This window comes from Sciurus vulgaris, assembly GCF_902686455.1.
Source record: "Sciurus vulgaris genome assembly, chromosome: 1".
In the NCBI taxonomy this organism is placed as follows: Eukaryota; Metazoa; Chordata; class Mammalia; order Rodentia; family Sciuridae; genus Sciurus; species Sciurus vulgaris.
The window spans coordinates 119823704-119839318 of NC_136461.1; the positions used below are offsets into that span (position 1 = coordinate 119823704).

Consider the following 15615-nt stretch of genomic DNA (forward strand, 5'->3'; position numbering starts at 1 on the left):
GATCAAACCTGTCCTGAAAATTCCTGGACAGAACACTGCCTCTTGTTTTGTCTTTAATTTGCAATTTTATTAAAATTCTACTGACATTTTAATTGAAGATTAAAAGGGTTTTTTTTTTATTTTTATAGAACTGCATTTTGATTCATTGTACAAAAATGGGGTACAGTTTCCATTTCTATAGTTGTGCGTGATGTAGATTCATACTCTTGCTCCCTGTCCGGCAACAAGGTCCAATGTATCTCCTCAGGGCCCGCCTGAGGAGAATACGGAGCCGAGCAGGATGATGAGCGTTAGCGGGGCAATGGAAACACACTAGCCGGGAGGTCTGTCAGTGCACGAAGCACTTATTGAGGAAGTTACACAGCTTTTATGTAGGGTGGGGGCTAGGTGGGAACCAATTAGCTCAAAGGTCAGCAGGGCATGGGGATTCACGCAGGGGAGAGTCCCATAGAACTATATGGCAAGCACGAGCTGATCACGTTCATGGAACTACTGCTGCTAACCAATCCCTGACAGTAGAGGGTGGAGATAAGCAGGCCAATCAGGAAGTTACATATAACTGGTTGCTGGGTAAGAACACACTTTTCAGTTTCCAGGGGAGAGTGGCAGTGCAAAGAAGTCCGGGTAAACTGTTGGTGGATCAGGCAGTGCCACGTATGAGGAAGAGGTTGCCATGAGGGTGCAGCCGCCATTATAGGGTGTGTCCCTTATATCATACCATTCATGTAATCATATATGTACATGGGGTAATGATGTCTGTCTCAATCCACCATTTTTCATACCCCTGCCCCCTCCTTCCTTTCATTTCCCTCTATGTAATCTAAATTTCCTCCATTCTTCTCTCACCCCAACCCAATCACCCCACCCCCATTATATATCATCATCCACTTATTAGGGAAAACATTTGGCCTTTGATTTTTGGGGATTGGCTTATTTCACTTAGCATGATATTCTCCAATTCCATGAATTTACCTGCAAATGCCATAATTTTATTTTTCTTTATGACTGAATAATATCCCATTTGTATATATACCATAATTTCTTTATCTATTCATCTGTTGAAGGGCATCTTGGTTAGTTCCACAATCTAGCTATTGTGAATTGAGTTGCTATCACAAATGTTCTTTTTACTACGTTAAACCTTAAGAGGAAATTCAGGGGATTGGGGTACAAGGAGGGGAGCCCTGCTGTAGTGGAATTTATGTCATTCTCACAGTGATAACATCTACTATAATGGTGATGTATGAAAAAGGAACAAGTTAAAAAGAAAAAAAAGGTCTCCATGCTGATCTCCATATGGTTCCATTTTACAGACAAAAATACTGAAGTTCCCCAGAAGATCAAATATCTTCATTTTCAAATGTAAGAATTTAAACACATTCCAAAGTTAAAAAGAAATGCAAGTTACCTTGAATTTTATTTATTGACTCTACTATGGCCATTCTTTACAGTACAATTAGCTGTCCATATTTTGAGAATGGTTTGCTTTCCAGAAATACAGAAGGTCAATTGGGTCAGAAACATTTTATTTAATCTATCCCTTTAAAAAATATTTTATTTTCTAATCTAAAATCAATAAAATAATAAAGGTATACAGAAGTCTAACAAATAAAAAGACTGGCACTCCTCAGCAGTGACGAGTTGCCTCCAAAATTAGCCCATAGCTTCCTCTCCTCCAACTCTGTTAGTTTTTTATACACCCCCAAGCTTGATATATTTTTTAGATCCTGCAATAAATGTAACACACACACACACACACACACACACACACACACACACACACAAATATTTTCACCCTCTACCCTCCCTGTTTCCTTCATTTCCAAATATGTCCCCCAAACCAAGATTTTCCATGATCCACAACAATCTGCTCATTAGTTGCCAAAGTAGGAACTGGTGAAGCCAACATAATCATAGCCAGCAGGATGACTTCGACCCCGTGGGTCCATATACTGCTGCATATGTATGGTGCAGAATGACACTTGTTCTGGGGTTAAGGCCTAAAAAGCATAAAAAGAGAAAGACACAGTTATAGAGATTTGAAATAACTGGTTCCCCATGGCATTCAGATGCACTAAATGCAGGACATGGAGAGCTTCTGGAAGGAGGGACAAGCTCTGTTTCTATTACAACTTTTATTCATAAATTTATGATGTATAGAGTTTTCAAGATGGCAGACTAGAGGGTGACTGCATTTCATGTCGCTCCAGGACTCAGGATTCAAGAAGAGGAGGTATTGAGAGACTTGGGACCAACTCAGAGCCACTGGGTGAGTCTCTCCCATTGGTCGTGGGGCAGTAGTTCCAGAACGCAGGGAACTTTGTGAAGTAAAGTTGCCCAGGGAAAACTCCACTGAAGTGGTAAGCCCAGAAAACCGGGAGCATTGTAGAGGAGGGTCGTTCAGTGAGAGGCTTAGGAGCCAAGTGAGGGTCCCAGGACCACAGGCAGCTTCTTGGAGGAGGGGCCGCCCAGTGAGATGCTTCGGCGCAGGGAGAGGCTCCCTGGCCCAGGAGGTTGGTCTGTTCAGAGAGGGCTGCCCAGCCCAGGTGGTAGTTCTGGACCAAAGGGAACTTCTCGGAGGGGAGTTGCCCAGCGAGACTTCCCCACCGGGTGAGTCTTCCCTGCCGGGCAAGGCTTTGCCACCAGGGCAGTAGAACCAGAGACACAGGCCCAGACCAGCCATACCCCAGCCCACAGTCTCATTCCCCTTTGGCTGACCATCCATCAACAAGTGGAGGCGCCTCTGCCCACTACCAGGGAATATACTCCACCTGAAGGCCCCCACCCCTAGAGGGGCAGCTTTCTGGTGGAACACTGCATTATCAAGTTCCTCCAAGACTTCAGGCTACTGAAGGGAAGGAGGTGGGATATTGGAAATCTACAGGGACACTATAAGTCAATAGAGGAAATCTGCAATATCCATGTATAAACAGAGAAAAAAGATGTACCCCATTTGTTTACAATAAAAATAAATTAAAATAAAATTTTATGATGTGTAATAAAAATGACCAACTCACATTTTCAGCTTGGCTCTTTCTTGAAGAAAAGAGCTTACTCATTTTCACTGCTCTCTCTCATTCCCTAACTTTGACTTGTTAAATAGAAGGGAAATGAATTAGCCTTAAAAACTGAGCTGCAGGTTTTAGGTGAACTGACTCTTAGTCAACAGAGTAGCACTGTAGGTTTTTGAGTTTCATCAAGACAAAATGTAGTGACCAACAAAATAACATTGTGAAAAAGGAGGTGTGAAGCAAAATAAATAAATAAATAAAAAATAATGGGTAGGTGGGTGGGGTTTTCAAAGTAGGCAAACAAAACTGGGATAACTAAAATCCAGATGGTAAGAGAAGCATAGTAACAGAAAGAACTGGAATCTAACCTGTTTCAAGTCCTCTTTGGTAATATAGGCCTTGCCCTCTGCCAGGGAATGGAAAGCATTCTCTATTTCATCACTGGTCTTGATGTTCTCCGACTCCTTGTCAATCAGGAATGATGTATAGTCCTCCAGTGAGACATAGCCCTTTCTGTGGGAGAAATGGAGGAGGAGCTGAACCTTTGCAAGTCAGAGAAGAAGGCAGGCTCCCTTTCCATGCTATGTAGTATCCCAAGGACAGAGAAAACCTCCAGTTCCTCCTTCAAATAAGCTCTCTGAGACTATGGGCTATACTCTCTATTTTGATAATTTCCCCCACCATACAGACAAATAAATGTTGATAAGCTCCAGACTCTGTTCCACATGGGTTGTCACTCTCTTTACACAGTTTTGGAATTCCCCATTAGCACCAGTCCCACATATTTAAATAATGGCTTGTCTTCTTTAGTCTTTGGTATAAGAAAGAATTGGTCCCAAACAGTAACTTATTCTGTCTTTGACTACACCACTCTCACAAGTGCACACACCTCTACCCTCAAGTGTTAGCTCTTGAATCATCTAACATTCCTTAAGATCTCATATATGTGAAAGGATTCTTCTCTCAAGTTCCATTCTCTGAAATAGCTGAAATTCATAAATCAAACATAAAATGTGAACTGGGAAAATTGCAGAACTAGGGGTTGAGTTGGGATTAGTGCCATTTACTTCTGGGTTATTCATGAAAGAAATCAAGAGCTGCCCAATTTGTTTATGGAGTCTAGATCTTCTTATTTTCAAATAAGTTATTTCATGTGTTATGGATCATTTTATTCTTTATGCTTCTCCCTATGTTTTGAATGAGATGTCCCCCAAAAGCTCCCTGTGTGAGACAATGAGAGAGGGTTTAGAGGGGAAATGATTCGGTTTGACAGCCTTAACCCAATCAGTGAATTAATCTCCTGACAGGATTAACTGAGTGGTAATTGAAAGCAAATAGTGTGGCTGGAGGAGGTGGGACTTTGAGGACATGGCTTTGGGGTGTATATTTGTATCTGGCAAGTGGACACCTCTCTCTCTCTGCTTTCTGATCATTATGTGAGTCACATCCCTCTGCCACACTCTTCTACCATGATGTTCTGGCTCACCTCAAGTCCCAAGGAATGGCGCCAGCCTTCTATGTACTAAGACCTTTGAAACATGAGCCAGCAAATAAACTTTTCCTCCTCTACAGTTGTTCTGATTAGCTCTTTTAGCCACAGCAGCTAAAAAGCTGACTAAAACACCCTCCAAACCCCAACTCCCAGGACGATCTGACTCTTGGTCCTCTTCTTACCTCCCTGGGTCCACAGCATCCAGGAACTTCTCAAACTTAGGCTCAGGTTCATCCTCCTCCACCATGGGCAAGTAATAATTGAGTCCTCTCAGGCAGGACCGGAATTCTTTGTGAGTCAAGCGCCCTGTCAAATTCTCATCAAAGTGTCTAAAGAACAAAAACATGTTATCAAGCTCAAGAAAGGAATAGGTCTTGGTTTGCATCAGCTACAGCTGTTTTGACATGTCATAGGTTATGAGAGAACAGGGTAGAGAGCCTGTCTGTATCTCTGGATTTTTTTAACTTAATGAATAGAGGGAAAATCATAAAGAATTGAGCATAAGTGAAATGTATTTTTTAAAGTTCAAGAATCTTATGGACATTTTATGTTAAAAGCTGTGGCTGAAACAAATTAGCATATTTAGATCTTCATTTAAGATCTCATCAAATCTTATAAGATGAAAGAAAATCAAATAAGAGGGAGAAAAGGATTAGTTAGTTTTTGACTAATTCTGAATGATCTAGAAAACAAAGCACCAGTCAATTATGAGGTTGTACTCACTTATAGGTGGTGCTAAACTCCTTTAGTGTCTCCTCACTCACACCTATGGTATCCCTGAAAATAAAGCAGAAATCAACCCAGGAAATAAAACAAGAACAGCAGAAGACATACCACATGGAAGAGAGGGATTTTAAGGGACAATATGCTGTTTGGGTCATCTAGTTCAGAGATTGACAAACTGTGTTCCATGAGCCAAATTCAGTCTGCCATCTGTTTTCATAGTCCATGCATCAAGAATGGTGTTTACATATTTTATATGGTTGAAGATAATCAAAAGAAGAATATTTTATGAAACCTGGAATGTATATAGAATTCAAACTTTAGTGTCCACAAATAAAATTATATTTGAACATGCTCATTCCTATATGAATGATCTATGGCTGCCTTGCCACTATATCAGACAAATTGAAATGCTAAAACTGGAATCACTGGACTCACAAAGACTAAAGCATTTATAATAAGGCCCTTTAGAGGAAAAGTTTGCCAATCCATGATATAGATAAAAATACTGCCCCAAAGCTATTGAGACCTAAAAAGCTGCTTTGAGATAATTTATCTAAAATAAAATTTCACTGTTCTGCTCTATTAGGCTATACTTGAATATTTCTTCCATTCTAGATATTATATTTTGAATGGCATTTGCAAAAGGGAATGTTCTCTGAATACATCACACAAGATGGTGAAGGGACTCTGAGAATTGGATAGAGTCATTTATCCAGACAGATGATGGGTAGACTCAGGGGGAAAGGCATCATGACAGGCCCCAGTATAAACTGAAATCGTCCCTCTGAGAAAATGAGAAAGAATATTGACTCTGGAGGTGAGCGTACTATTTCTGAAGCAGATCTTCCATCCAGTACCCCAAACACCAGCCCTTGGTTAAGTTTCTGCACCCTCCCTGCCCTGGCTATCCATCCTCAATACTTGGCTTGGATCTGTTGCTCCAGATTGTGTTGCATCCGCATCCCCAGCTCATGGAGCTGGTCCCACTGCTGGGCCAGACCAATGGTGCTGTATTTGATGTCGAGGATCAGAGCCTCTTCCATGTTGTCTCCCAGGTCCTCGATCTTGGTCAACTGACGCTTCATGGCCTGAATCTCCTTCTGCTTCCTCTGGATAAAAAGAAGAGAGGTAGTCAGTAAGACTTCCAACACCAAATCTGGAAATAGGAGAGAAGTGAGGAGGCTGATGAGTTTGGGTTTCACTTAATTGCTCCTTTTCAATTATTTTCAGGGACTCACTCCTCTTTTAGGAAAATCACTTCATTTCTGTAGTCCTCATTTATGACATAGTGGGAAGTTTAGGTGAGATGATATCTATCATTCTGGTATTCTCTTTTAAAATTTTTATTGGTGCATAATAATTATTCAGAATAGCTATTTTCATTGGGGCATATTCAAAATGCACGTAACATAATTTGATCAATTTAATTCACCAGTCACTTCCCTCATCCTCTCTTCCTATCTTCCCCTGATACCCTTCTTCTACCTTACCAGTCTCCTTTCTATTATTTAAAATGTGAAGTTAAGAGTTAATAGCCATATTCTGCAGATAAAGAAGAGCAGAATTTCTGGGACTCATGCATCATGAACTCCCAGTGATTACATGTGAATTATCTGCATTAGTGAAATGGCTGAGCTCTAAGTGTTCACTCCTGGGCCCCTTTCATCAGCCTGCAGATAGATATGCATGGGCTGCTGCTGTCACCCAAGCACTTTAAATGACAAATTTCTGCATCTTGACTATGATTTCTCAATGAGGGAATATTGTCCCCCAAGGAGAGGAGGAATGAATTGGATATGATGATGAGGAATGTGTGAGAAAATTTAGACATCATAAGGCTTCAACTATCAACTCTAGCTGCCACCTTACTCTTCTGTTGTTATAAAGAAATTAAATTTAATCAAATGTATGTTACTTTTCCTCTTGAGAAGAGGCAGCTAAAAATAAGATGGAGAAACACTATTCTATGCCCTTAGTTTCACTCAATTGTTGGGAAATGATGTAGATTCATTTATATCATTTTCCACATAAAGTAACAGCACAAATTCACTGATATTCCAGGTTGTAAGCTAAGAACCTTTCTATCTTGCTCCCTTACTTAATTATTACAGCAACTCTGTACTGTAGGTATTAGCTCATTGTACAGATGCAAAACTGAGGTCCACATTTACAACTTGGTGACCTGAGGTTAGAATGCCACTTGACGGCAAGATAGGGACTACATTCTAAGTTTTGGGATTTTGGGTGATAATTACCTAAAAACATTACCACATTGCCATTAAGCAGTTTCTCTTGAATTCTTTTTAATTCTGGCCATGTTTTCAGTGAATAAACAATCATTACTTACTTTATTTGCTTCCAATTGGGATTCTAGAGTTCCTGTTTCTTTGAGTAAAGATCTAGTTAAGAACAAAAAGAAAACATTATTCATAATATCAGAGGACAATATTTCATACAGATATAACAACTTAAAGGCCCTACACATCTCTGCTTCTACTTCTCCCAAGTTATACGGCTTTGATAAGACGAGGTTTCATAAAACTAAATTTTCAAACCAAACCTTCTGTTTGTAGCAATCATTCAGATTGTAAGCAGGACACAGGACTGCCTAGTTCTCTGTGTAGAAGTAGACTTGCATGTATATTTCTGGTTCTATTACCACATGCAGTCATCCCTTGGTACCCATGGAGATTGGTTTTAGGATCCCTATGGATACCAAAATTATGATGTTCAAGTCCCTTTTATAAAATGGCACATATTTGCATATAACCCACACACACCTCCCATACACTTTAAATCTTCTCTAGATTACTTATAATACCTAATACACTGTAAATATCAAGCAAATAGTTGTTATACTGTTCAGGTGATAATAAGAAGAAAAAAGTCTGTATTTGTTCAGTACGGACAATATTTTTCATGAATATTTTCAATCCATGTTTGGTCGAATCCATAGACGCAGACCGTGGACATGGAGGGCTGACTGCACACTTCAGCCTTGTCAGCATGTTTCCTCCTACTGGAATATAGGGTCAGAGTAAAATAAATGAGCTGCTTTCTCACCCTACATTTTTACTTATGCATTATCAATTGTAAAGGGATCATGATGCCTCCATTCTAAGATCTCCTTAACTAATTCTTCCAGAATAATATAAGAAAACAAACATGATAACATGAAATACTGACCCATCCAGAAAATAAGCCCTGGATACAAAGGACCGGAACATGAATTGGAAGACAAAAAAAAAAAAAAGAGAGAGAGAGAAATCATATGTTAACATGGATTATTTCAATGATCCTGTTTCTTCAGATCTGTGAATCATTATAGATCATTCTAAATCATTTGCAGCCATAAAATATGAGGCTGTCCACACTATTTCTTAATCTCTCCCACCTGAGAAGCTCAGAGCTTTTCATTGAAGCTCCTTGCTTCAGCACAGATGTAAAGGGGTATGTTTAATGTTAAGCACACGCTGCCAGGGACTGATAAGGGAACCAAAAATAGAGGCAGAGGAAGATGTGCTGCTTCCTATGAGTTCTAATGATGTATTTTTAGACATGATGCAAGAGTTCTTTTTGTTCATTATCTCAGTGAGTATACAGGAGCAGTCTGTTATGGATTGTCCAGCTACCCCTTTAACCATCAAAACACCTCCTAGTAGATACAATCTACCATTTTGGACCATTTGTTCTAACAAATGTATCCTCTATGTTTCCACTTTTCCAGGTCATTTCCCCAGGAGATGTAACAAATGTTATCTTCATGCATAGAACATTTTGTGCCCAATAAACCGCAGTTAGCCTGTATTAGCTCACTTGATTTCTCACTGCAACTCTAGGAGACAGGCAAAATAATAGCTTCATTTTTGGTGATTTTGGTTGTGCCAGTAAGTACATATGTGACCTTAAGCAAGTGAATTTACTATTTGAACATCTTCACACACTTGGAAGTAATACAATTTGTTCTGTGCACTTTTCAAGGTTGCTCTGAAAGATAAGATAATAGACATGGAAGTACTTTGTAAAGTGCAATGTGGCATACAAACATAAGAATTGCTATTATTTTGGACTGCAATTATAGGCAACAGAAAGTAAGAATACTAAGGAGAGAATAAATAAGGGTGCTTATGGGTGGCAGGATGAATTCTTGTTTCTTGAAGTTATAAGGATTAAAGGAATCATATCCAAATATAAAGCACAGGCAATATGTGATTTGGGAACACAGTACGTGCTGTGGGTGTCTCTCCATTCCATTCACAATGTATGTTGTCAAATAACGTGGGCGGCATAGGGGTTGCGGGATTGGAGGGAGCCCAGCTTACCTGGTCTCCTGGATCCACTGAAGGAAGGCACTGGCATTCTGCTCAAACTCTTGGCACATCTCAAAGTTCTTGACCTGCCTCGCCTCTTCTTTTTGCAACTCCTCCTCCCGTTCCTAAAACCCAAACCACAGACAATAAGACGTGTTGACAACCTGTCTTTGCAGCCTCAGTTGTACATCCCTCTCCCAAATCTGACCTATCTTCCACAGGCACAAGTCTATGTGTTCATATTTCTTCTTACTCCACTGTTTCTCACCTCCAAAATGTGGAGAAGGCCCATGTCACTCCTCATAAGTACTTAGAGGAGTATCTAGGACCAATCACAGTAACAAGCAAGTAAATAATAAAACAAACTTTCCCCTTCTCTTTTTTTTTTTTTTTTTTTTTCTTTTTTTGGTGTGTGTGTGTGGGGGGGTAAAATTAAAGAAACACATAATCAGCTTTAAATAGAAAGATAGTAATAAGAGTTGCCATTAAAAAATGGAGATATAATGAGATTTCTTTGGTTAACCTTTTGGTTTTTTCACTTCATATAGTTCTAATAATGACCATCATCACAGATGACAAAAATTAAAAATGAGCATGTAAAAATTAGTTTGGGAGGTATGTATGAAGTAGAGAATACCTTGGATATGGGATAGATAGGGCTTCTAAATACATATATACGTATACATATACATACGCATACACACACACAGAGACACACATACACAAAGATATTGCTATTTCCCAATATTTCTTAGTGTTAGTTTGTGGCTCCTTTCTCCATTTAATTATTAATAATGTTTATTTGTTTCTTGAAAGACACCAACTAGGATGACAAATTAAGTGGTCATGCTCACTGTAGACTGAAGTCACTCTTCTGTTTCAAATTACCTTGATCATGTCAGGTAGTTGCTTCCAGATCCTTTCCAGCACCTCCACTGTCAGCCAGGTATAAGGGCTGGAGGGCACATCTAAGGCCTTAATCTGCTTATCTAGCTCCAGCAAATGGTTGAAGTCTTCTTGAGCCCCAGCCAAGGAGGCCAGGAAGGCTTCATGGTCCTTGTGCAGCTGTCGGATCTCCTGCAGGGACACGCAGTGAACAGGCTCTGATAGGTCCTCTTCGGCATTCTCACACCAGTTGTTGAAAACTGAAGCCTTGTGTGCAAACTCCCTGAACAGCTCCTCAGCCTGCAAAGGAAAACAAAGACGTATCCATCTTTCCTCATCAAGCCTCTCAGCAGAAGAGAAAATTGAGGATAAAAATAAGGAGCCAGCGCTTTCAAAAGGCGGAACTAAAACCAGAAAGGATCTTGCAATCAGATAAATGGGCATGTGAGGAGCAGCCCTGAGCTGAGAATTTTCTCATTGTGTGAAAGTAGTCAAGTCTTTCCTCATTTTTAAATGAAAAAGTGAATGACTTTGAAAGTTATTTCACCTCTGAGCTCACAAGTGGCAAGGGTGGTTTTCAACTATATTTCTTATTCTAGTATGTGCTCAAGTTCTACCCGGCACATGGAAGACATGCAGAAATGTATGATAAACAAATACATGGCAAAATCATTGGATAAACAAATCAGACAACTCTTTCATTCATTATCCACTTCCTCTTCTTTTCCTCCGAATTTCTGCAGACCACATCCTGCTGGCATTTCTGAGTACACTAAGTCATTTTCCTAATCCTTGTTCAGGTCTCATCTCATGCCTGAAGCTTTTCAAACCACTACTTTAAAACATTTCCTACCCTTTGACCTACATCCTTAGCATGAAATCTATGTATTGTCTGAAAGACTGAATTGTCTTTAATACTAAAAATGTCTTTCCAAAAAAGCATGGATTATTACAAGCAGCAGGTGATCAAAAATAGTTTTAGACTTAAAATGCATCCTAGATTTTGGGTCAGCAGATTGTATTTCTAAAGAGATCCGTCTTGAGAAAATATGAAAATTAGTTTCCTCCCCTACAAAAAAAAAAAAAAAAGACTTAAAGAAAATTCATCTAAAGGAAAAGGAAAAGGACAAAGGTATTATGCCATTACTTCTTATCCTGTGAACTTACTTATTAACTTATTTCAACAACATATATGCTAAAATAAATCAATTCAGAGAAAATTAATATGGTACCTACACAAAAAAACTATAAAGTTTTTTATATTATTTTCATAATATTATGTATTGACTGGATAACTTAAAATATTTTGTAATCTAAAAATAAAATAGGCAAACCCCTTGAATTTTAAAGTTAAGCAAAATAGAATACGAAGTAGCTTCCTATGTAGAATTCATATATATATTTGCACAGTTGAAAACTTAATTGATTTATCTTTTCATTTAAGATTTATTTCTATAAGTTCTATGTCCTTTTATTAACAGAGATATGCTTTGTGTTCTTGGTTCTTGTGTTCTTGCAGCAGAGGATTTCAAGCAAGGCAAAAAATATAGTAAAACCATAGCAAAGTCTATTAAATAAAAAGGCACCCAAGGGAGAGCGAGGGTTATCTTGAGGAAGAAAGTGATAACATACTTCTTTGTGCGCGTGGGGTGGGAGGATGGAGTTGTTAGAAAGTCTCACCCAGGTATCACCTTCATGCTCTCTACTGACAGACTACATTGATTAAACACCCTAATGGCAACTCTTGGTCATCTTGCTCCCACTGACAGGATTTAGTTAGAACTTGGGTTTGCAGGATTTATGGTCAGTGTACTCTGATCTTAATTGTCCTACTTTCCCAAGTTTGGGAATCTTTGGTCTGTGCTATTTGAGCAGAGTCTTGCTTAGGATATTTTAGGAATTAGGCCCTTTTGAAGCATACACTCACCCTTGATTCTTACCTCCTGAATTTATCTACACTTCCTCCTGTTGCAAGAGGAACAGTTTATAAAGCTGAGGTTAGGCAAGTGTTCTGAAACAGCTGTCTTGTCAGACCTTACAACTCCACTAAGGCAGAGACTGTCTGGTTTCCTCGGTACGAAGTATTTTCTTCAACCCCTGACCCACTGATTATGTCTAACTGCTACCTAACAGTTCAGTAGAGTAGAAATTAACTAGGGATCCAGACTGACTTTCATGTGTGTGTTTATTTCTCAATTTCTCTAACTCTGCCAAGTACAATGCTTCTTATGGTCTGGGGATGCTCAAAAATTTCACTGACCCTCTTTTATTATTGATACACCTTATAAGAATAAATATCCAATGCTTTAGCAGCTACCACTGGAAAGAACTTTTAAATCACTTATATCCACATAGAATTTAGTGGTTTAGATTTCATTTTTAGATTCACCATCTGCTTTAGTAGTAAAACTGAGGAAATCAAGAGAGGTTGGCAATATTTTTCTATTCCTTAAATGGAAAAGTAAGTTTCAGAAATGTCACCTGACGCATACAAGGTTGCCCACCTAGGAAATGGCGATATGAGTTGAGAACAGGTTTTATGTCTTCTGTCCAGTGCTCCTTTTATTTGAGTTAGACCAAACCACAAGGCCAGTCTTCACTCCTCTGTGCCAAGTTTTAGTTTTAAGTATGTAAAGACCTTCTACCCTCTTCTTCCAACCACCTCTCCCACTCCCTGCATGCTCCTGGATTCCATCTGAAGTTAGTTGTATAACTGATCAATCCATTTGAAAAAACCCACCTTTCAATCTAAGAAAAAAATTGACTCCTTTTCACTGAATCGGAATATCTTCTTGATCCTTTTCAATGCCCTAAACTGTCTGTAGATTTTTCGAAACAGGATTTCCAGTATCTATTTCTGAATTCCATGGTTAATATCCATGTAGCAGAGACCTAATTGTGCTTCCCTCTTTTCCTTTTCTTTGCCTTACCTTTTGTAGAGGCAGCTGCTTTTCCAGCAATTTCTCTCTGTGGGCTGCAGAGGCTTCCAGCAACTGCTTCCAACGCCTTTGCAGGGCATCATGGCGCTCCTCAATGGCTTTGCTCTGGCTGTGCTGAGCGGCTACCAGTTGGTCCTTCAGGTCAGTGATCTCAGCAAGTTGCTCTTGCTGGAAGCTCTGAAGACTGGCATCCAGTGTGTCCTGAGAAAGACAAGTAGGGAGATCATGAGCAGGAAAAACATACATTCCGAGAAGTCATTCATAACTGGATTCCACATACTTTTATCATTGAAAAGATAAAGGCGAGGCAAGGGTTAAGATGATTTTCCCCATCAAAATTAAACCCTTTCTCTAGCATGCACTTTCCCAGATTCTCTTTTATCTCTTACTACATTTGGTTCAAATTAGTAGCAGTGCACTACTAAAGACCTTGGAAGTGCACAAACTAAAAAAAAAAGACCTCATGCAGGTGTCAGTTACACAAATTAATTTTTTTGTGTGGAACCGTTGGTACCAAAATCACATAATTCAGGAATTTCACTCCCAGCTTTACACCTTAGCTTGCATTAGACCAACTATCCCTTTGAGATCAATTTTAACAGCTGGATAAAAGTAAAAAAAAAAAAATCTGAGGAATCATGGATTGGAGGGGACACAAAAATAAAACTGTAGAACAATTGGTTCAATATTTGGCTCCCTTTCCTCTTAAGTTTAGATTCCTACACTGTATAGGACATACTTCCTAGAAGCCAAGCAGAAATAGCAGCTAAGGATCTAAAATGCTAAGTAGAACTTTTGGTCGTGTTACAATGCTGACTTCAGGACCCATCAGGAAGGAGCTGCCCTGATTATAGGACGTTAGTGGAAATCTCTAAAAGGATTTAGGAGTAAGAGCAACGTGTTCAAACCCTCAAAAAATAAGCATAAAATAAATGCTCAAACTATGTTTTGAACCACTTTAATTCCTGACCAAAATATAAGGAGGTTGGATGGAGAAGGGTCACTAAATTACCACTTTAAACCAAAATTTATTAATTGCTTTAAATGTAAATAAATTCACTTTTTCAATAAATATTGTCAAGTTAGAAAGATAAAATAATACCCAAATGTGTGATATTTACAAGAGACACATCAAATATTTTATTATATAATAATTTTTAAAATACCCAAAGGATGGAAATAGATACACACTACAATATTTTAAAAAATTAGTGTAGTATATTACTAGATGAAAAAAGGGTATGTAAGTCAAGAAATGGTATTAGAAAGAAAGAGAAGCATTTCATAAGCAAAAGTATTAACACATAAGATGATTCCATGATTTTACCTAAACTTTTAACCTAGATCAAAATATATAAAAATAACAAAGTATTTTAAAAACATAATTAATGACCATAATCTGGTTTATAATATAAACCACTGTAAAATGCATAATCTTTACAAGTGTCCATGAAATATTAACCAAAACAGAATATTTACTATATATAAATCAACACTGAAAAAAATATAGAGGATATTTTCAAAACACAATAATTAATTAAACTAGACATAAATCTCAAAAAAAGATAATGAGAAAATTCCCTACTGTTTAGAAATTAAACAATATACTACCAAGTAATGGGTATGTTAAAAAAATAAATTAAATTAGATATGGCATAAAAGTGTAACTGAAAGGTAATAAAAATGACAAAATTTGTGGAATACAGCTAAATTCTTCTCTTAGGGGGAAATTCGTATACTTAAATTCATGTGCTTACATAAGAAAAGAAGAATGGTTAAATTTTTATTATCTAAGAAATTTAAGAAAGAAACAAGAGCATCAAGTTGCTCTAAGAGAAAACAAAATAAAAATAAAAATAAAAATTATTGCCATGGATTGGAAACAAATGTATTTCCCAAAGTTTTATGTGTTGGAAGCTCAGTCCTCTGTGTGATGAGTGCGGGACCTTTAGGAGGTAGTTACATGGGTACATAGGTCACTTGGAAGTGCATCCTCAGAAGGTACTGCTGAACCCCACTCTCTCTGGCTGTCTGTCTCTAGCTGTGATCTCTTCTTTTGCACATGTCCCTACCATCCACCATGGGGCCTTCATTATGCTATTTGGACTTCCAGCCTGAAACTGTAATTTAAATAAACCTCTTCTCCTGATAAAGTCAACCTGCATTTTATAACCAAAACACAAAGTCGTTAACACAAAGGAATGCACAAACAAACAGAGAAAAAGCAATGTTGATTCCGTATAAGCTGAATA

At 38.4% G+C, this 15615-nt stretch overlaps 1 protein-coding gene across 1 annotated transcript in view; it reads right to left on the reverse strand.

Moving 5' to 3' along the window:
• Window positions 1-1414: 1414 nt before the first annotated feature.
• SPTA1 (spectrin alpha, erythrocytic 1) overlaps window positions 1415-15615 on the reverse strand; it is a 107808-nt gene continuing 93607 nt past the window's right edge. Inside the window, 10 exon segments of the mRNA XM_079102580.1 lie at window positions 1415-2000; window positions 3380-3524; window positions 4686-4832; window positions 5227-5280; window positions 6151-6338; window positions 7577-7628; window positions 8416-8433; window positions 9552-9664; window positions 10428-10724; window positions 13355-13564. Coding sequence (XP_078958706.1) covers window positions 1875-2000; window positions 3380-3524; window positions 4686-4832; window positions 5227-5280; window positions 6151-6338; window positions 7577-7628; window positions 8416-8433; window positions 9552-9664; window positions 10428-10724; window positions 13355-13564 — 1350 coding nt within the window. The 3' untranslated portion in view covers window positions 1415-1874.